This window comes from Barbus barbus, assembly GCF_936440315.1.
Source record: "Barbus barbus genome assembly, chromosome: 13".
Classification (NCBI taxonomy): domain Eukaryota; kingdom Metazoa; phylum Chordata; class Actinopteri; order Cypriniformes; family Cyprinidae; genus Barbus; species Barbus barbus.
The window spans coordinates 7,140,833-7,163,403 of NC_136741.1; the positions used below are offsets into that span (position 1 = coordinate 7,140,833).

General features: G+C 38.7%; 1 protein-coding gene across 5 annotated transcripts in view; it reads right to left on the reverse strand.

Annotated features, from left to right (window-relative positions):
• Positions 1-1,375: 1,375 nt before the first annotated feature.
• The window catches only part of LOC306879474 (E3 ubiquitin-protein ligase MARCHF7-like), a 30,640-nt gene continuing 9,444 nt past the window's right edge, over positions 1,376-22,571 (reverse strand). Inside the window, exons 1-11 of one of the 5 annotated variants that reach the window (XM_079432450.1) lie at positions 17,812-17,891; positions 14,828-15,023; positions 10,573-10,719; positions 10,036-10,192; positions 9,732-9,914; positions 6,820-7,927; positions 5,497-5,666; positions 4,869-4,972; positions 2,797-2,898; positions 2,606-2,654; positions 1,376-2,162 (exon numbers count right to left, since the gene is read on the reverse strand). In XM_079432450.1, coding sequence (XP_079288576.1) covers positions 2,062-2,162; positions 2,606-2,654; positions 2,797-2,898; positions 4,869-4,972; positions 5,497-5,666; positions 6,820-7,927; positions 9,732-9,914; positions 10,036-10,192; positions 10,573-10,719; positions 14,828-15,010 — 2,304 coding nt within the window. In that variant the 5' untranslated portion in view covers positions 15,011-15,023; positions 17,812-17,891 and the 3' untranslated portion in view covers positions 1,376-2,061. Of the gene's footprint in view, positions 2,163-2,605; positions 2,655-2,796; positions 2,899-4,868; positions 4,973-5,496; positions 5,667-6,819; positions 7,928-9,731; positions 9,915-10,035; positions 10,193-10,572; positions 10,720-14,827; positions 15,024-17,578; positions 17,892-22,571 lie in introns of those variants that run through there. The other 4 variants (XM_079432453.1, XM_079432451.1, XM_079432452.1 and 1 more) reach the window with 4 other exon arrangements.

Genomic DNA, 22,571 nt, shown 5'->3' on the forward strand with positions numbered 1-22,571 from the left:
GACATCCTCAGACCTCAGTCATAAAATTATTCGGTGTCGTGCCTCAGACTGAAAGGCTTCAGGTGTCAGGAAAAACGACATCAGGTCTCATACAATTAGGCATCAGGCAAAACGGACTCAGATTAAAAGGCATCAGATTAAAAGGCATCAGGCGAAACGGACTCAGATTAAAAGGCATCAGATTAAAAGGCATCAGGCGAAACGGACTCAGGTAGAGTGTGACGTGTCGCGCTGCCCCGCCCCATGTGACGTCACACGCACGCGGTTCAAAACAAGTGGTGTGGAATGGTTGAGGATGGCGGAAGGAGGTAAGCCGCTCCTGATATATTCTAACAGTTTCAGTTAAATGTTAAACTAATGGGGCGGGGCGAGGCAGCGCGACACGTCACACTCTACCTGAGCCCGTTTCGCCTGATGTCTTTTAATCTGAGTCCGTTTCGCCTGATGCCTTTTAATCTGAGTCCGTTTCGCCTGATGCCTTTTAATCTGATGCCTTTTAATCTGAGTCCGTTTTGCCTGATGCCTAATTGTACGAGACCTGATGTCGTTTTTCCTGACACCTGAAGCCTTTCAGTCTGAGGCACGACACCGAATAATTTTATGACTGAGGTCTGAGGATGTCCTAAAATGTACACCGTAGTACGACTAGTGGGTTGTCAAAGGGAGGACATTTGTGACCCTGGACCTCAAAACGGTCATTTTTTTGAAATTGAGATTTAACATCATCTTAAAGCAGAAAAAAAAAATAACCTTTCGATTGATGTATGGTTTGTTAGGATAAGACAATATTTGGCGGAGATATTTGAAAATCTGGAATCTGAGAGTGCAAAAAAAAAAAAAATATATATATATATAAATAAAAATATCGAGAAAATTGCCTTTACGGTTGTCCAAAATGGAAGTCCTTAAAGCAGATTACAAATAATAATAATAATAATAATAAAAATAAAAAAAAATCGATATTTACGCTAGGAAATTTGCTAAATATATGATCTTTATGAACTATCCTAACGATTTTTGGCATAGAAGAAAAATCGATAATGTTGACCCATACAATGTGTTGTTGGCTATTGCTACAAATATACCCGTGCTACTTCAGACTGGTTTTGTGGTTCAGGGTCACATTTGGTTCTCACAAGTGGTCAAAACAAGTACTGTACACACACCTAAAGCCATCAAATTGAAGAAATACCACAAATGGAAGTTAATGAATTATGCAATGACAAAAAAAAAAAAAAAAAAAAAAAAAAAAAAAATCACATTTATCTTAAAACAAAAAAAAAAAATATATAAAAAGCCATTTTAACTTTCATGAACAGAATCATTGATCATTAGCTTTAAGACATCTGAAGGACAAAGCAGGTTTTTTTTTTTTTGAGATACTGAAATACCTCCATTTTATTGTAATAATTCAAGCGAATTACACCGTTATAATGTACAACATACAAACAGACTGTGGAAAAGGTCTTCTGAAAAGAGAGTCTTGAAAGAAAAGTGATCACATTTTCCGCACTCACCCATTCTCCAAAAACAAAAAAAAAAATAAATGTATTAACATAAAACCAGGAAATTAAGGGTCTTATTTTTTTTAAAATCATAAAGACATTGAAAACAGACATCTTTTTAAGCAACCCTATACATGAGTGGATGAACGTTCCTCAACTGCACCATGTAAGAGTACGAATCTTCCAAGATCCTCTTTTTCCCTAAACCAGCTTCTAAGCATAGTTAAAGCACTCATGGTGGTCATCAGTTCACCAGACTTTTTTTTTTTTTTTCTTTTAAACTGAATAAAGCTTTAGAGTGCTCACCAACCTGATGCAGCAAAAAAAAATGAAAAAAAAAAAATGAAATCATAACAGGAACCAAACAGCTCCCATAAACTTTGTAGAATTATCTGCATATTATGAAAGCCTTGTGATAGGCTAAGAACAGTGGTTACACTGCCAATCAGACATTGGCTAAAGTCACTTCAAGCAGGAGGACACAGGTCAAGAAAAGCAAGTGGGAGGAGACGGAGACCGACTGCTAAGCCATGCCTCCTTCCTCCCTGCCAACACATTAAACCTCCTCTTCATCATCATCATCATCCTCCAAGTCACAGAAGTCGATGGATGGTCTGCTGTCCTCCGCCTCATCTTCATCAGATTCTGCGTATGAACCTTCGAGTCCAAACATAAGAGATATGCAGAAATATTAAAAAAAAAAAAACCTGAAGGGGAAGAGGGAGGAAGAAAGCCAAATGCCAACTTCTGGTGGAGAATTAAACATAAGCAAGCAATTTTAACACCAATGAGGCACTGGTTATTCCTTCTATGCATTCAACAACCAATGACGACTCCGTTCAATAAATAAACAGATGTAGTGAATGCCATGCAAACAAATCGTAACATTTGCTTACACTTTAAAAATCATCCAGTTTTTTAAAAACAAGCACACATTTTTGCTTAAGTAATACAAACTCCAGAAGAAACGATGGATTATCTATACTTACCTATGCATATATGTTGATATCAATTATATCAAGTTTAATATTCATGAACTAACAAGATTTAGGGGTTTTATGATGCAGTACCAAAATAAATGGAAGTAATTCATAACGTACTTTCAAGATTGTCCATGTGCTCGTGTAGAGTTCTCGCCAAGTTGAAAAACTGAGCGAGAGAGGGGAGAACGTTTTGATTTTCAAATCACAACAGCTTATAATGAACACTTTCATATTGACTAACGCACCGAGTCAATGCACTGAACTAAAGGACAGTGAACAAAGCAACAGGAAAGATGTAGAAGTCTTACCCCAGCATCATTTACTGCACCCAGGACATCAGAAAACCTCTGCTCACACAGGTGCAGGAGCACCACCAGATACAGCCCACAGCTGATGAACTCGTACTCCGACTGAGGAATCAAACACACGAGCATGAAACTAAAGATAAAGTTAAAAATATAATAATGTAACTGATAGATATGACATTGCTTGCTTAAAGTCTTTGAAGATGTTCCTTATTCCACAGACTCAGTAAAGAGTCTGATCAACAGTGATGGGATTTTAAGCAAATACTAGTTCTGATTCATTGTTTTTCTATATAAATATGCTAGACAGATGTGGAGCTCAAGTTAAAAAGTTAAACATTTCTAGACTAGCATTTTCCCCTGATGCCCTGACCCTGTCTCTCACATTTTAATGCAAGAATGCATTCTTGGTGTAAACAGACTTTTTAAGAGCCATTCACAAAAGACAAACGCTCAGTGTTACAATAGACATTTTAAATGGACTACTAATGCGTCTGATCAGGACAACTCTAACATTGACATTAGGGGTGTCGCGATATACCGGTATTGACGATAACCGCATTATTTTAAATGAACAGGACTGATAACACCACATGTAAATACTCCAGCGCCAGTACCTGGTTGACCTCCAGGTGGCAGTATTGACCTTTAACCCCGACACCTGTCAAACAAGACGACGCAGCGCTCGCAGCTACTCGAGAAGAGTCATGCTCCGAGTAAGTTGCCATTATTTTACTTGTCATAGAATGGGAAATGTTACATTAACCTGAGGTTTTCTGTGTTCATATATTTAAGAAAAGGCTGATTATTTTAAAAAGTACCGCGTTTTCTTTACTAGTCTTATTTTTGTATTTGCAATCAATACGGCCTGTGCGTAGTAACATTATTTCTTTGTTCAAATCTGTTAATAGTTACACGATTAAAACTGATCTTGAAAAACTGAGCGACCACATTAAACTTTTACTGCATGACTTCAATGACGCCGGGGTTAAAGAGCTTAAAATACGGGTACGCAAGTTAACAGGTTAAAGTATCAGTTCAGATGTTAATATGGCAACACTTTACTATAAGGTTTATTAGTTAATTACATTAGTTAACAAGAAATAAGAATGAACAATACTTCCACAGCATTTATTAATCCTAGTTCATGTTAATTTCAGCATTTACTAGTGCGTTATTAAAATCACAAGTTGTGTTTGTATACATTAATGCACTGTGAACTAACATGAACGACTATTTATCAACATGAACAAAGATTAATAATTTGTGTAATAAGTGTATTGTTAGTTAATACATTAATTTTAAGAAATTACATCTTATTGTAAAGTGTTACCATTAATATTTATTACTCTTGAACTTGACAGTATTTTCTCTCGTTATTTCATAGGAGCTCCAAAGAAGACAGAAAGCCAGAGTCTTGTGCCCTGCGTTTATCAGTATCCTTATGTTCGTTGGGTGAAAAAGAAAAACTCAAAGTAAAAAATAATTTGACTGATATTCCCCCCCCCCCCCCCACACTTTATAACATGCAATTCTGAGGGATAAAAAAAAAAAAAGTCAGAAATTAGAGTTTAAATCTTGTAATGGAGTTTCTCTAATAAATAATTGCGAGTTTAGATCATGCAATTCTAAGAAAAAAAAAATTGCAAGAAAGAAATTTAAAAAAGCAGCAATTAAAACTATGGTGACGCTTATGAAAAGTTGAAAAATTTTGCTAAGCGACAGTGAACAGCAGAGGAAGAATCCAAAACGGATTCCTGTGCCTCTGAACTGCTGTATTCAGCATTGTTTGATAAACACCATAGCACATACACAAACCTCAACATCTTTTTGAAAAGATGTCAATTCTGTTTGACTTCCTTTCTTCTTTGTGAAAAGTGAGAGTAATTGTCAGAAGTGCTGCTTTTTGGTGTGAACGGGCCTTAATTCCATGTAATAATTCTTGTTCCTTGGAGATTCTTTAAAAACCATAACCACACAAACTGCAAATTAACTGGCAAGTACATTCTGACCTTAAAAATAATAGGTCATCTATACAATGTGCTTTATTGTATACATATTGGGTTGACACTTACCCTTTCATGAGATCTGTAGAGCTCATTGATGTCAAAGTTCTCAATGTTCAAGTGCAGTTTTTCCTTACAAAGTTCACAGGTAGTGATGGCTTCCAAGTTAGAACCTGTGTATGAAAGCACACATACTCAATATGAATGAAAAATAGCTGCATCTCTTATTAGCAAATGTAGCCCTCAACGTGTTTTTGAAATCCAGTTTGTCTGTACCTTGGTAATACCATGTTGCTTTTGGGAAATGGTAGAGCCATAGTATTCCCTTAAATATTCTCAAAGTAAATACTTTATACAGTTCAGAATGACTACCATAATTATGTACCAATGGCACTGCCACAGCATTCTTCCATAATGGCTTGTAGCCTTCTTAATGTCAAAAGTTATTCAGAAAAGTAAAAAAAAACAGACAGTTAACAAATGAGCTTTTTCACGACTTCACATGTCAAACGTGTGCTTTTTATCAGTCTGCTTTCACACTATGTTATGCATCAGTAGTCCTGCAGGAAATGAACCCCAAATCCTCCTTGTCAGACTGAAATTGAAAGCAGTTCCTTTCTCAGTGCACATCAAACAAATTAATATACACTATATAAACACCTAATTTACTCCTGCCCTCAGGAAAAGACATCCATACCAGAGCTGATTTTGGAGCGAAGCCATTTCTTAATGCAGTCCTGGTGCACATACTGCAGGCTGCCGGTGCACTTGCAGGGTTCAATCAGAGGGTTGGAACTCGACTGCTCCCCCATCTGACAAATTCGGCACAGATCACCTTCCTCCTCATCAGAGTCCTCCAACAGCAGGCTAAAAGTAGGAAGGTGCGGTTACAATCAGCAAATTAAATTATGAACATTTGTTCCTATTACACTAAGGGTGCCCAATCATTCAGAATTTAGACCCATTTCTACTTGACCACAACTGAAGAAGCCAATCAATTTTTTTTGGTGAAAGATGCACGCAGTTGTTTTGGATGGCATTAAAATGAATAGCATTATTAAAAGTGGCATAAAATCATGCATGCATGCATGTACTGAAAGTCCAAGTGCTAATTCTTGAATTAAAGAGTTCACCTTAAAATTACCATAAACAAGAAAATTCTGAGTTAAGACGGTCACATTTACCATTGTTGAGTTGTTCTTTTCATTAGTAATTTACATGATTATGCGTGAGGGCAAAAGATTTCCCCAAGCAGATTGCGCAACGGATTCAAGTTGCTGCACTGACCAACAGAAAGCTGCTTTGTTTAAAAGCGACTTCTGCAGGAATTCATACGTCGCTACATTCTTGACAACAGATTTTTTTGTCAATGTAACTATACCTTTATATAGGGCTGGACGATATGGCCAAAATTTATATCACTATACATTTCTTAATTTCGGTGGATACGATATAATTCCGATGTGACTATGAACAATATAAACATTTTTTAAGAAAGCCTCAGAAAAACTGCCAAGAACTCCCTCAATGGATGTCTCTGTACATACAAACTTCTAAAACATGAATTTGCCAAGTCTATGAAACCCCCTCCTATGAAGCCATATAATATTTTAGAAATTAAAATGGTACAAATAAATGTTCAGCTTTTATTTGCATTTAGGCTGATAATTCTTATAGATTGAAACAAAAGTATATGATAAAGAATATGAAAAGTGCTCAGAGTTGCAGCAGCAAAAAAAATAAATAAAAGATAAATAAAAAAAACGTCTGGAAACAGGCTTATTGAACATGCAAATTCATTCTCTGCCAGCAGGAGGCGCTTTTGGAACGGCTGTACACAAAGTATTGGTAATGTATATAGAAATATCAGAAAGGTTTAAAAATCATTTAACCCTTAATGAAAAAAAATTTATATATTGCTTTATATATTGATATTGAATTATTGTCCAGCCCTACCTTTAAATGTAATTTTTCTCTCACCACAATAACTAAGTTAGAGAATTAAAAATCACCCTCTGACCTCTCCTGAATCTTTCGCAGTCTCTCTGGGTCTCTGGAGGGGGCAGGCTTGTCTTTTGCCTGCTCATCAGTTTGACTCCTCCCTTCTGCTCCCACTCCTACGCCAATTATCATATTCTCAGGCATACGGAAGAGCGGGGTGGTCATCACCCTGCCCATGCCATGGCTCCGTCCCACCAGACGGGCTCCACCCTGCAATATCGACGCAGAGAGACCCGAGGCTCCAACAGAAGGCGCTGCCGTGGCGCCTTCTGAGGACTCCTCTTCATCATCATCATCATCATCATCATCTTCACAATCCGTGCCCCGGTCAGGTGTTTTTTGGCCATCGCGATCACCAAGAGGGAATTGGGGTGAATGTTGAGGGCCCATGCGGGCACTTTCGTCACGCCCTTCCCTCCTGCGACGAGAGAACAGCGGGGTACAGCGGTTCCAGTTCAGCCAGGACAGGCCTGCTGGAGATCTGAGCGATTCTTGTCCGTGCTCTACTAGATCAGCTCTCTCCTGGACAGGAGCAAGAGATGGTCCTCGTCTGCGCAAGAACGAAAACGCCTGAACGGGGTCCGAGTTCCTCAGCTCTGCTTCCAAATTTTCTCTGCTGACTAGAGGAGGGACTTCAGAGGGCGGGGCTTCATCTGGGCTTGAGTCAAATGACCGAGAATCAGAGGCAGAGCTGACAGTAGAGTTTGATTCCTGACTGGAGCGTCGGGAGAAAAGCCGAGATAGCAGACGCCTGGTTGTTCGCCTGCCATCTGAGTCGCCGCCATTCTGAGTAGGAAGTGGAGTGGGAGCGGGGCTGGAGGAAGGTGGGCTTGAGCTACAGCCAGTAAGTGGTGTGTAAGGTGTGGAGCTCCAGGATGAGAGCTGTGATGGGGCAGAGACAGAGGCAGAAGTTCTGGTGGAGCTAGAGCTGGAGCGTGGCGTATCACGAGAGAATGGACCAGACTGGTAATCCGAGGTCAGCCTGTGGGAGCTGCGCTCCAGAGGAGAAGGAAGGTACTCGGCTGAGATACGCCGACTAGATGAACCATTCTCTCTGTGGGATGAATACTGGCTCTCTTTGGGTCGAGCACCTTGTGCATAGGTGGAGGTAACACGCTCTGAACGGTCTGAAGCGCAAAAAGAAAGGTAGAGTTACCATGATGGGCAACAACAATGCATTAGATCAGTGGTTTTGGACCAGAGACCATTAGACCACAGTCTCTACTAATGAGCTGATCAGGTGTTTGATTAAGACGACACTTAACTCGTCTCCAGGTACAGGGCTGAAAGCCACTGCAAAAGGCTACGTCCACATTAATTTGACTATATCAAGTCACGAAAAACAGCATTTTTGTTTCAAAATGCCCTCCAGTTCACACTAGAATTTTTAAACATTTTCCGAAAAGTTGCTCGTCCACACTGACACGTCTGAAAGCAAGTACAATATTCTTCCTATCAAGTCATCATTTTAAAATATCTCTATTTTCTCAGTCCACCCAACAACACAAAAACACGGTTTATAAAATTAACCACTTGGGAGAAAGTCTTCAAAAACCTGTTTTCGCTGGTAAAAATGTTGTCTGTGTGTGTGACAAAATGTAGAAAAAAAGATGGATTTTCAAATGTATCAATTAATGCAGACGTATTCTAAGGCTAAGGATGACAATGTTAGAGGAAATGCCAAGACAGCAGCAATAAAAAAAAAATAAAAATTATAAAAAAAAAAAAGAAATTTTGTAACTATAGTTTGCAATAACGCATCTCCATCCCAAGTGTTCATAAAATTTAAAGGGGTCATCGGATGGCCATTTTGCTCAAGTTGATATGATCGTTTAGGGTCTTAAAAGTCTAACATACTTGGGTTTAAAAAGGTCTTTTTTACACTACCATTGAGAAATTTTAAACAGTCAAAATCAGCTCTGTTTTTAGCAAGCCATTTTAGTCCATGTTGCTTTAAATGCTAATGAACTCTGCTGACCCCGCCCCTCTCTTCCGTGGAGTGACGAGCAGTACTGTTTACTTCAGCCGCGAAACTGGCTAACTAGTACATTATTAGGAAAAGCGATTTGCAAAGAATCATAAAAAACCCTTATACTCACTTCTTCTGTAGGTGAGGCTGGATCACGAATGATTCACACAAACAGACGCATTTAGGCAGATTGGGGATCATCGCATTCACTTCAAAGCGAAATTAACGTTAATCCTCTGCATCTTCAGTGGCTCAGATGTCGGGAATAAATGGCGACTGCTATATTCATTACTACATCCAACAACAAAACACCTCAATTGCTTAATCGGAGACATCTTGTCCTCCCCTGGCCGGAGTCGACACAATGGCGGACAGCTCTCAGCTCGCTCAGGACGGGTCTAAGGTAAGACGGTCTTGTCAATCAATTATCGTGGGAGCGGTCTGTACAGAACTACGTCATTCTGACAGGACTCTCAGAACAGCCTGATTTGAGAGAGGGGATTTTAAAATGGGGATTTAAAAAAAATAAATAAAAAAAACACTGGGTGGATTGTTATCATAGGATGGATGTGTACACACACTTCCAACACACATTTATGTTCAAACAACTTGTAAAGTGAATTTTGCATCCGATGACCCCTTTAAAGCTATTGGCCCAATCCAATGCAAAATATTCAATCACTTTAAACATTTTTTTGGCTTTGTACTGAATTTTACATAACTTAATATTAAATTATGAACAGAATAAATTATAAAGCTCAAGCAAGCATTTTATTCAGTTTTCATTCAGCATTTTTAGGCAATATCCCAACTTTTTATAAAAATACTTGAGTTGAAGTCATCCAATCATGCCTAGAACCAATCAAAGAAAGAAAACCAGAACAGAAAGTGAACTACAACAGCAGGGCTAGACTGGTCGTGGATGACTGTGTCTGTGTAAATTTGAATGTGTGCACACATACACAGTGAAGATGTCAGCCCACTAGGCCGGTAACTAGACTCCCCCAGTGAGGTCAGTCCTGAATCCCCCCTCTTCTCCAAATCTCTGCGGGCCCAAAGACCCTCTGATGGCGTGGTCGAAGATGAAGAAGAGGAAGAAGAGGATGATCTAGACAAAGGACCGATGGAGGACTTCCATGAAGAATCTAAACACAAGAACAAGGTGTTAATCCACCATATCTCCAAACATTGAAGAGATACCCAATATTAACTATAGCATTTTATCATTTTTAAATATTTTTGCAATTACTCATTACTGTGACATACTTCCTAAAGTGGAGTAAGAGCTGGCAGGTTTAGATGTGGAAGGGGATCTGGAATATGCTGCTCTATTGGTGTAGGAAAGTTTTGCTCGTTTAGACTCGCTGTCTTGGGATGTGCCAAGAAGTCCACAGTAAGTTCCCTGTTTTCTCTCGGAGTCGGTCTAAAATTCAAACACACAAACAGATGTGATGCATGCCTGGGTTGGTTTCTAAACAGCCTCTATGATTCTTGGACTGTTCATGTCACAAAAGAGCCCTCAAATCAGATTTTTTGTTAAGGTTTTTACATAAAAATGAAAGTATGTACACATCACAACAAATTTCATACTTAATACACAATTGTGCTGTGCAACTTTATAAAACTAAAAGAACTTTGGACATCCAATCTTTGTCTAATGCTACGGCATAGATATCCTCCTCATGGTTTAAAATGTATGTTATGCAATTAATGTAATAATTCTTATTACTACTACGACTACTACTACAAAACCCCTTTATATAACTTGCATATACATATCAAATTTATACACAAAATATTTACAAGTCTGCCTCGTCCCCCACTGGCAGATCCGGTCCATGTTCGATCACAGGAAGATGAAGACAGAGAGACAGGAGTGGAGAACTTCCAGTTGGAGTGACGGCTTTCAGTTGAATTGTAACCTCTTGTTGAGCTGAGCAGACGGGAGCTCTAGAACATGAACACAACATGTGAACGTTAGAACATGTGACAGTAAGAGATGCAACAAGAGTCATTTAACTACTGTCTGTTCTACATCATTAAAGAGATACATGGGCCAATATTCAAACAAACAACCAAGCACAAAGCAAATGGTTTCCTTCCTAAAGCATATGGGTGGTTTGCTGCTTTGTTATGTTGAGAAATCCCCTGTGGCAAGCCATCTACGGATGAGCTGACGGTGGCTAACATTTTTTAATGTCCACTTCAACACTGACTAATGTAGTGATGTAGCCAAGTTCTCAGATGTGATCTTCAAAACACTCTTGGAGTCAAAAACAACTCTGGAAGTTTCAGTAACTTTTATCTAGCAAGACAGATCTTGACAGTTTGATGGGATACACCAAGGCCAGGAATCTAGTGTGCACTATAAAAAGCCCAGTGAGCCAAATCAATGTAACACGAAGACCTTTCCAGAGCCCCAGCAGTGCTGCGGAATATGAGATGCTAATAGAGATAGCACACTGATCTCCATAGTCCCTCTCTCATGCTTCGAGAATCTTCATGAAGTTTTACTGACTGAAGGGGGTGGAGAAAAATCAACTTACACAGTAATGTAAAAAAAAAAAAAAAAAAAAAAAACTATTACAATTGTTAATAATAATAATAATAATAATAATAAATATTAACATCAATACTACTATTGATAATTCTCAGAGATCTAGCATAATAGAACTGTAATGCTTGCATAAAGCAATCAAATACCTAATTTTCACTAAATGTGGGTAAAAACTACACATAACAGTAGGTGACACTGAAATTTATCTACACATCTGGTGTGGGGGAAAAAAATTAAAATTGCATTACTAAAGTCTACTTTACTAAAAATTATTAAATTAGCAAAACAGCACTGACCAGCTGATAAATCAATTATTTGAGAACAAATTTAACTAACTTTTCTATTCCATCATATACATGTCTATCAACTTAAACTAGCCAAATATCAAATCTCAATCTGGAAAAAAAATAAAATAAATTGTGTGGGTTAAAAGTTTGAAATATTACACAAATTCTATACCCTTTATAAAAACGGACAAATGTGAAAAAACAAACTATAATGCATAAGTGATGGCAAAATATGCATCCGAGTACAAGAGCAGCATTTTGAGATTTGATGTTTGGCTACTTTTTTGCTTTACCATCTGGCTTTTTATTTTTTATTTTTTTTGTAAACCTGGCAACCCTGATGTTGGGCAAAAAGCCAGCCTATTCAATAATTGTTACAAAAATATTCAGAATCTTTTTCAGCTGTTTACTAACCATTTTGTCAAGTCTCTCTCTTTTTTTTTTAATTAAACTAAAATCCCCACATTATATTTAAAATATGCTCGTTATAAAAGTGACAGTATTTGAGTAAGCTCGAATAATGAACCTTCATTATTTTTCATGACCATTCTCGCTGTTTGAAATATTCAAATATACAGGTGCATTTCAATTAGAATATCGTGAAAGTGTTTTTTTTTTTTTTTTCTTATTTCAAAAAGTGAAACTTTGATATTTTCTAGATTCATTACATGTAAAGTAAAACATGAAAAAAAATTGTGTTTTCATTTTGATGATTAGAGCTTACAGCTCATGAAAGTCAAAAATCCAGTATCTCTCTCAAAATATTAGAATATTTGAGTTTCAATAAGTTACCATCCCTACAGTATAAATTCCGGGTATCTCTTGTTGTTTGAAACCACGATAATGGGGAAGACTGCTGACTTGGCAATAGTCCAGAAGACGATCATTGACACCCTCCACAAAGAGGGTAAGTCACAGAGGGTCATTACTGAAAGGGGTGGCAGTTCACAGAGTGCTGTATCAAAGCATTTTAAATGCAAAGTTGACTGGAAGGAAGAAAATGGGTAGGAAAAGGTGCACAAGCAACAGGGATGACCGTAAGCTTGAGAATACGGTCAAGAAAAGCCGATTTAAACACTTGGGAGAGCTTCACAAGGAGTGGACTGAAGCTGGAGTCAGTGCATCAAGAGTCACCACGCTCAGACGTCTTCAGTAATAGGGCTACCAAGCCACTTCTGAAACAGAAACAATGTCAGAAGCATCTTACATGCGCTAAAGAGAAAAAGAACTGGGCCCGTATTCCTAAAGATTCTAAGAATCATTTTAGAGAGCTCCTATTTTAGCTTAAAAATGTCTAACTAGGAGTCTTTGCTTAAAAGTGATTCAGGACCAATCTGAGAGCAACCCTGAGCGAGGAAAAGACAAAAACTTTTATCTTAGTGAGGAGGCGGGGCCCCGTTGCTAGCTATGACAGTCTTTTGAAGACTGTGATCGGTTGGTTGTCCAAGAAGGAAATAAAAGCGCTTTTAAAAGTAGGGTTTATTATAAGCCTTCACTTGTAATTTTTCCTGTTTTACCATACTCCCTCTCTCTCACACACATTATATATGTATATATTCTTTATTTTTATTTACCATGCTGTCATACGTAACGTATTTTATAGGAAATGAACAGAGACATAGCCTAATAAGTGCTGTAACAGAGCCAAATCATCACTGATGCATAGTTGCATTTTTCCAGTTGCCAAATATGTTAATGTAGTGATTACGTCCATTCCTGGCGCTATGGCATTTCAGTGCGGTGTCGGAGATGTTAGCATGTCTTTAATAAGATCGGTCACAAACATGATCCCTGCACGATCTAATGTGTCGCGTCTTATTAACTCACTGTCATGCATTGCGTGCAACATTTCTTCTCCCTCTTCATGTTTCGTCCATTTTCTCCGCTGCTAAAGAAACTCTTAAGCCCCTTAAAAGTCCTCGTCATGGATTCCTTTTGCATTTCATTTGGAAATCAAGGTCTGGAGTCTGGAGGAAGACTGGAGAGGCACAGAACCCAAGCTGCTTGAAGTCCAGTGTGAAGTTTCCGAAGTCAGAGATGATTTGGGGTGCTGTGACGTCTGCTGGTGTTGGTCCATTGTGTTTTATCAAGTCCAAAGTCAATGCAGCCATCTACCAGGAGATTATGGAGCACTTTATGCTTCCATCTGCTGACAAGCTTTATGGAGATGCTGATTTCCTTTTCCAGCAGGACCTTAGCACCTGCCCACAGTGCCAAAACCACTTCCAAGTGCTTTGCTGACCATGATATTACTGTGCTTGATTGGCCACCCAACATGCCTGACCTGAACCCCATATAGAGTCTATGGGATATTTTCAAGAGAAAGATGAGAAACAGTCGATCCCACAATACAGACGAGCTGAAGGCTCAATAGTGCCTCAGCAGAGCCACAGACTGACTGCTTCCATGCCATTCCTCACTGATGCTGGATTTTGTGCTAAAGGAGCCCCGACCAAGTATTGAGTGTAGAAATGAACATACTTTAAAGAACTTGAACTTTTCTGTTTGGCAAATCCTTTTTTTTTTTTTTTTTTTAAATGGATCTTAGGAAATATTCTAATATTTTGAGATACTGGGTTTTTGACTTTCATGAGCTGTAAATTCGAATCAAAATAAAAAAAAAAAAAAAATTTTTTTTTGAAATGTTTCACTTTACATGTAATGAATCTAGAAAATATGAAAGTTTCACTTTTTGAAACTTTTTCACGATATTCTAATTTTTTGAGATGCACCTGTATGTGTTCTGCATTATTGTGAATGGACAACTTGGGTGACATTTTGCAACCCCAATTGCACATTGCTGTATTTTGCAATGTTTTTCAAACCGTGTATCCAAATTTTGCCTAAAAATTTTTTTTTTCCTAAAAAGACAGGTTTAAGAGCGGGGGGGGGGGGGAGGGGGTAATATAGATACTTAGGTTTTTTAGGGATACATATCATTGCCCCACATACTTTCTTTTAATCTAAAAGACAGAGTCAAATTTATTTTCTGAGGTAATCAATATTAAACCACAGATGTTGTCGATTGAACTACAAAATATTGAACCTAAAGCACTCCTTTAACTATGCTGGGTTACACAGGAAAATAATATGGATTTCTAGGTGACGGGTTCACGGATTCAAAGATGGCAGTCCTCTACCGAGAGAGACTTAAGCTGCACTACCTGTGGATGTGAACGCAGACACTACGGAAATGAATGTGTCACTGTAATACCTGATAGTCTGAGTCTAATTTGACAGAAGCTTCTCTGCTAAAGCGATCTCTTCCCAAGACGCTCCCTCTGCCATAGAGCAGACTCGCACTGAGCGCTGAAGATGAGGAGGAGAGGGAGGTGGGCGATGACAGCGACGAAGAGCTGGAGACAGCAAATGGAAAGCGACGGGACTTCGAATCCATCTCTAAACTGCACCTTGAGAGACAGAGAGAGACACAACGTTACAGCCATGACAGCAATCACCGCTAAATTCCACTTAAAAACAGGACTGGTAATGAGATGTTTCAGGCGTGTCTTTAGTCATGTACTTCCATAGCCTGTCAAGCATTACAAGTTGCCTCCAGCAGTATGAGACATAGTTCACCAAAAAATGAAAGTGTGTCATGTCCTCAACAATGCATTGCTCCAAACCTGTATGACTTACTGCTTCAGACGCCCTTCATCATAATTACATGTTAAAGAACTATTAGCACATTATTAAAGGTTTAGTTCATGCAGAAATTAACATTCTGTCATCATTTACTCACTCTCATGACGCTCCCAAAGCCTATAAGCCTTCCGTTCACCTTTGATATATTAAAATATATTATTCTCTCAGCAGACCATGCAACAAAAATTTGTATGCTTCAAAAACGTACACCATACAAATAGCTTACAGCACTTTAATCTCTTTATTTGAGGAACAGATTTTAATTTAGGCTTTTAATTACATATAAACATTGATCAACGCATTGAGCACATCAAATATGGTAAAAATAAGCTCAAACATTGTTTAAAATGTGAAAACCAATCAAATTTGTTCTTGTGCATCACACAAGCAAGCCACTGTGGTTGAGCTTCCGTTTACCATATTTGATGTGCATTAAACAATGTCTATAAATAAAAACCAAGAGACTTACACCGCTCAATTCATTTGGATTAGTTCTACAATCTCGATGTACTTAAGTGAGCATATTTTGGTTGCAGGCTTTCAATGCATGGACAACAATTATGTATCATTTGTAAATAATATATTCATTTATATTCCAAAGTCTTATGGGCTTAATGATATGGTGGGGAGTAAATGACGACATCTTAATTTTTGGGTGAATGATTCCACTTAAATAAGCAGCTTTATCCTCCTGTGTTTCGTAAAACAAAGAAAGTCACATGGGTTAGGACATCATTTACTCACCAGCACAAGCGAGTAAATGTCTACGTTTTTCAATGAATTAATCTTCAAATTGGCCCAGAGCACAGCCTTAAATACCTGACAATAATCAGTAACACAGGGGGGGGTCCTGGTCCATACACAGACAGTATGGACCAGGACCACCTCAACCTTTCGTTTTCTATCATAGCACGTTCCAATCTGCATACACATCTTCCCACAGCACCCTTCATCAAGCCCTCTATAAATACCCACCCCTCTACAGTAGAGTATCAAAATAGCACCTTCCTGCAATGAAAGCTCTCTGCTGTATGTCAAGCTTTTTCCAAATCATATTTGCCAAGTGAGAACACTGCTAAACTTAACCTGGAGGCACTAAAGCACTGCTTCAGTCAGGTGTCAGACAGAAAAACAGCAAGTGAGAGAGGGGCTATTGCAGGCTTAAGCCTGTACTTCACATATATACTCGTTTAGACACAGAATGTTGTTGAGAACCTATATAGCAGGCCTCAAAGTTTAGACACTTAAAAGCAACAATTTTATTGCATCATATCATATGAAGTGGCTTGCTGCATCTCTTGCATCATTTTAAACTTCCTTCTGAATAGCTGTGCTGCTCTCTTCCATACAGCAAAAGCGGAAAAAAATTATACTGCATTATGGCTCCTGAATATTTGGAATATATGACGGCTTTGTTTGAGGACGAGACTGAAATTTGCCATGAGCACGATTCACATTCATTTTATGGAAATGAAAAGCCAAGACAGGCTGCTGGAGAACTCTTTTCTGTTTGACAGAAGCAAGAAACTGTTTCGAAAGACATGACTGTGAGGAAATAAGCATCCATTTTCTTTCAGGATGTTTTTCATAGATCAACATTTGCAAAGGTACTAAAGGTGAATGACAAGCAGAATAAGAAATACATTAACATCAGGGCGTGTATCATATGTAACAAGAGAAAGAGCAAAAACACCCGTGTGAAACCCTCTGGCTTTGTTTGGCAAATATGCAACCAGTGCTGGTACATTTTGTTAAACCCAGGCTTGTACACGCAACACAAATCCCAAAACACACTAATAAAATGAGACGACATTTTAAGTTAATGTCTCTCTGCAGCTTCCTCATCTTGAGGTTTCTAAATGCGTTTAGCACATATTTGCTCTTCCTTGATTCCACGCGCATCAGTTAGTACTTCAAATATATTAAGTGTAAACGGGTGTAAATTTGGACTATTTTGAAACAGATTGGAGATTATATTTATGGTCCACATTTAAGATTATAATATGACCTATTAAATGTTTCTCCGGCCTCCAGGTCACAATGTTCAAGTCCTTTTTGTTGCACTTGCATGAACTTTAGAGCACACAAACAGCAAAACTTTGATTGTAAACCACAGCTGATGCATATCAAACAGGTGAGATGTCAGGGATTTGCATTAGCTCAGCACAGCTCTCGGGTTACAAGCACATTAAAAAAAACAAACGGCTCGCAGAGGAGGTAAACACGGAGTATTTATCCTGAACAAAAGCTTTCACTCCAATCAGACGGATTTAACTCAATGCGTTCAAAAAAGGACATGTTCATGACATGCGCCACTGACCCGTTAAACTAGACGCTCTAGGTTGCATGTGATCCCAGGAGTCAGTCGCATTAATAAACCAGCACTCTGCCAGATGTCTAGGCCTTGTTTTTGTTTGCCAGGACACTTCGGGTAATAGAATGCAATTAAATCGTACGCGTTTATATTAACACTTAGCAAAAGCTAGCCGTTAAAACGCACCAATTTCTCCGTGTTAAAATGCTCCGATTGGCATCACTTCCGTGTGAACTCACCTCTGATTTTCCGTCTCTCTGCCTTTAATATTAATGGCGTCCGTGTGTTGATATAGGGAGGGTCACGTGGTTTAAAGTGTAAGCGGACACCCGCGTACGTTGCTCACGGCGGCTGATTGTCAGCTGCCCCAGCCAATGAATGACAGTGTAGCGAAATACGCCCCGCCCTCTCTCTCTCTCTCTCTCTCTCTCAAGATTCAAATAGCTTCATTGGCATGGTGAAATAAATCTTTACATTGCCAAAGCTTTAATAACACTATACAATAAAAATAAATAAATAATAATGAAAAAGAAATAATAATTTTTTTTATAGAAGTGCCTCTAGGCATATAGTGGTAGTTGGTATTTCTGTCCCGCTGGAGGCTCTTTCGTCGTGACAGGACCTCACATACCTGGCGGCCAGGTTTGAGCTTGCTGGGCCTTCTCCTAGCAGGTATGGGAGTTTGTCCATATTTGGTTTCTGAAGGAAGTCTTTGTGGTGAGTTGTGAAATGGGGATAGAATGTGTCCCTAATTTGTGCATATTTAGGGCAGGATGTCAGGAAGTGTAGTTCTGTTTCCACTTCATTTCCTGTGCAGTGGGGACACAGCCAGTCTTCTTTTGGTAGCCAGGTCTGTCTGTGTCTGCCGGTCTCTATGGTGAGATTGTGTTGACTGAGTTTGTACATGCTCAGGACTTTTCTCAGTTTAGGGTCACTCACTGTACTCAGGTATCCTGCCAATTCATATTCTCTATTTAGGGCCAAATAGCATTCCAATTTACTTTGTAGGGCTGTTGCGTCTCTCCAATGTTTTAGGTATTTTTCTTTTTGTGTTTTAATTATTTGGTTTGGTCTAGCTAAGTTTTTATTCTCAGTCAGACATGTTGTGGTTTGTGTAGTCAGCTCTAAGACCAATTGGCTGAGGGTGTTTCTTTCTGGTGTCAGCTCTTGGTAGTTCAGGGCTTTGTGATGGAGAGCCTGTTTATCACTATTTTTTAGGTGGGCATGGAATTTAATGGCCCTTTTTTGAATTGTGATTATAAGTGGGTATAATCCTAATTCTGCTCTGCAGGCATTATTTGGGGTTTTGCGCTGTACTCGGAGCAAAACTTTGCATAGTTCGGTCTGCAGAGTCTCTATTGGGTGTTTGTCCCATTTAGTGAACTCTTGGTTTGTGAGTGGGCCCCAGACTTCACACCCGTAGAGTGCGATGGGTTCTATTACTTATTTGATTATTTTTATCCAGATTCTGATTGGGATGTCAATTTTGATATTTCTCTTAATAGCGTAAAAAGCTCTCCGTGCCTTGTCTCTCAGGTCGTTCACAGTTTTGATAAAATTCCCTGTGTTGTTAATATTTATGCCAAGATAAGTGTAGTTCTGAGTGTGCTCAAGGAGCATGTTGTCTAACTTAAAACTATGATGTTGGTCTTGGTTGCTGGCTCTTTTTCGGAAAATCATTATTTTTGTCTTTTTGGGGTTAACTGACAGGGCCCATGGCTGACAGAAGCTGTGCAGGAGTCTAGATGCTGCTATAGACCCTCTTTAGTGGGAGACAGCAGCACCAGATCATCAGCAAACAGGAGGCATTTGACTTCAGTGACTAGTAGAGTAAGACCGGGTGCTGCAGACTGATCCAGAGCCCTGGCTAACTCATTTATGTATATATTGAACAGTGTAGGACTTAAGCTGCAGCCCTGTCTCACTCCACGACACTGAGGGAGGAATTCTGTGTGTTTGTTACCAATCTTAACAGCAAATTTGTTGTTTTTGTACATTGATTTGATGATGTCATATGTTTTTCCTCCGATGCCGCACTGAATTAATTGAAGAAAAAGACCTTCATGCCAAATGGAGTCAAAAGCTTTTTTGAAGTCAATAAAGCATGAGAAAATTTAGCTTTTGTTTTGGTTGATTTGCTTATCGATTAAGGTATGGAGAGTGTATATATGTTCTGATGTGCAATATTTTGGTTGGAAGCCAATTTGACACTTGCTCAGGACATTTCTGTCTCTAAGAATATGGGCTAAGCTGCTGTTTAGGATGTTGCAGAAAAGTTTGCTGTTTACACATGTCTCAACAGGTCACATGTCTGTTTACACATCTCTCGCTCTCTCTCTCTCTATATATATATATTTTTTTTTTTTTTTTTTTTTTTTTTTTTTTTCTAAATTACATGCATATAAAAGTAGCCTAAATTTACTAATACACAACTTAGGGTCTTACTAAGTGAAACCAGCCAGTAAATTGACAATATTAACACTTTGGTTAAAAAATAAAACATCAAGGCCTGGTTTCACAGACAGGGTTTAGACTAAGCCAGGATTAGGCTATAGTTCAATTAGGACATTTAAGTAATTTTTTTATAAACGTGCCTTAGAAAAAACATGACTGGTGTGCATTTTGAGACTAAATAAAGGCACTGAGCTAATTTCTCTCAGTTGAAACAGCTCAGACTTAGGTTTTAGTCTCTGATTAAGCTTAAGCCTTGTCTGTGAAACCGGGGGCAATACTTTAAATATTTGTGAGCTTCATTATTTAAATAGTTTACTTTGCTCAGAATTTTGTCTGCATGTTGCGTACTTATTCTTGTTTTTTTTTTTGTTTTTTTCTGTTAGTTCTTACTCAGTGTTGTATGATGTTGTTCACTGAATAATTAAAAAGTTATGCTGTAAAATTAAAAAAATGCAGGTGGCATACAAAGTCAGTAATGTGAAATGAATTCTGGTAGATAATTGTACTTTTTTAGCGGCATTCAAATAAAATTAAAATACCAATCCAATAAATAAAACACTAAACTGAGCAAATTGAAAAAGATGGCATTTGTGAAAGAAAGATTTATGGTTTTTATAGCTGCTATTTGTTTATGTGTCCAGTAGAGGGCGGCATAATGCATCTGATCCAGTAATAACCGCACCGTTTCACTCGTGTTTGCTCACAGCCACATGACATTTGTTCTGTCACTGTAGTAATTAAAATATTTCGAAGTGTAATAAGACATTAATTTGAACAACGCAAACAAAAATGTTGCTTTACAATTTACAATGTCTTAAAATACACTAACTATATTCATATAGCTATTTGATTAACTGAAGCAAACAATGTCATTATGCACACAAGCTTAGAAAAAAAAATCAATTTCTGAGTCTGGGAAGACTGATTGCTGATACAAAATGCGTTTTCAATTGCATCCATTTTTTGAATGAACAGTTAAATTAATTAAACAGCAGGCTTTTTGACTTTATTTCTTGAGAATATTAAATTAATTCTTTATAATTGGGTCATTGATCATGGCCAGAGATAAGCTACATAAGAACTATACTTTATTTAATAACTGGTTTACTTTACAGAAGTCCACCACTGTGTACTCAAATCCATTTTTAAAGAGCAGGATGAGAGGAAGCAAATATAAAAGATCACTGCCACATGCCCTGATGTGCACATATGGAAGAGTGTTTTATTAGGAGATAGATTTGAACCCTGCCTAACAGAGGAAGAGCTCTCTTTCACTCTTAATCCTTGCATGGTGACAAAGGCCCTATAATGAAGAGGTCACCATCAGAACAAAGACGGAACACAAGCACCACCCCCACCCGTGTTTGCCTTGGCCGTCTGCTGTCATGTTCGGCCTCCCACCGTTGGATGACTGGATTAAGGAAGGGTTCTGAGGTTTATGTTTGCAAAAGAGGAAGGAAGCACTGCACATGGGTGCCCGGCATTGAAATCTCATATCTTTTTCGAGAGCAAGGACATAAGTTTCCACTCCCTGCTTGATTTTTTTTTGGTAGCCTACTTTAAATCCAAGCACAGAAGTTGAAAGGGGCTGATTCAGACCCAGTCATGCTCTTGTATTAGGAAACAAGAGTCTGCAGTCACCAAATAAAACGTTCACAGCTGAGTTTTTCTTTTTTTACTGATAAGAAAAAAACAACAGAGAAGCAATCAAGGGTAGAAGTCAGCAGCTTCAGACATGGCTGAAAGAATGTCTCTTTCTCCACAGATGTGTAATCACAAAGGAATGCCTGCAGACCACCGGCCTCCGTTCGCCAGTTCTTCAGTCGCTTTCCCACGCCTTCCCCTGGTCTCCAGCCTCTTGCAGTTTTCTTCTTGTTCACAGCACATGAGCGTACCTCAGAGGGCCATGCTTGCACAAAGGACACAATGCCACTTCAGTCAGCAAAGCAGCGCACAGACCCTAAAATAGAACTGGTTGTGAGAATAAGTTTGTCTGCCCTCCCATTCATGTGATTGTCGTTACTCACTCACACTTCCCCAACATCGAGAGTCGCTCTCTTCTGAGCATCTGTTTGGTGCATTTTCCATCCGAAATATCAGTCTGTGAAATTAGCAGAGGTTTCAGCCACTTTTGTTTGCTCTACGTGATTGCAATTGGGATAATCAAGAAGTGTCGCAATCCAAAACGAGCAAAAACACATGGTGTAGTTTACTTTCGTTTTGAAGCTCACGGACGTTAATCCAGCACAAGTGCATAATGTGGTGTATTCCAGCTAATTTTCTCTTGATTAATGTAATATTGCTGCGTAAACATTCCTTCTTTTCCTTTTTTCTCGAGTGCCTGGGAAAGTATAGAGAACTGACGGGAAAAACTGCCTGTTTGTTGTTTATTGTTTTCCAGTCCTCCAGGTGTATAGTGACTGCTGTGATTATCCGTGCTCCACCCAAAACCACCCTGCTGAGTGGAGATGGATGGCTCATGGGGGATAAAAACACACTTGAACACACACTCTCGCATGTTGCTGATGGCCTAGTTTTGATCATA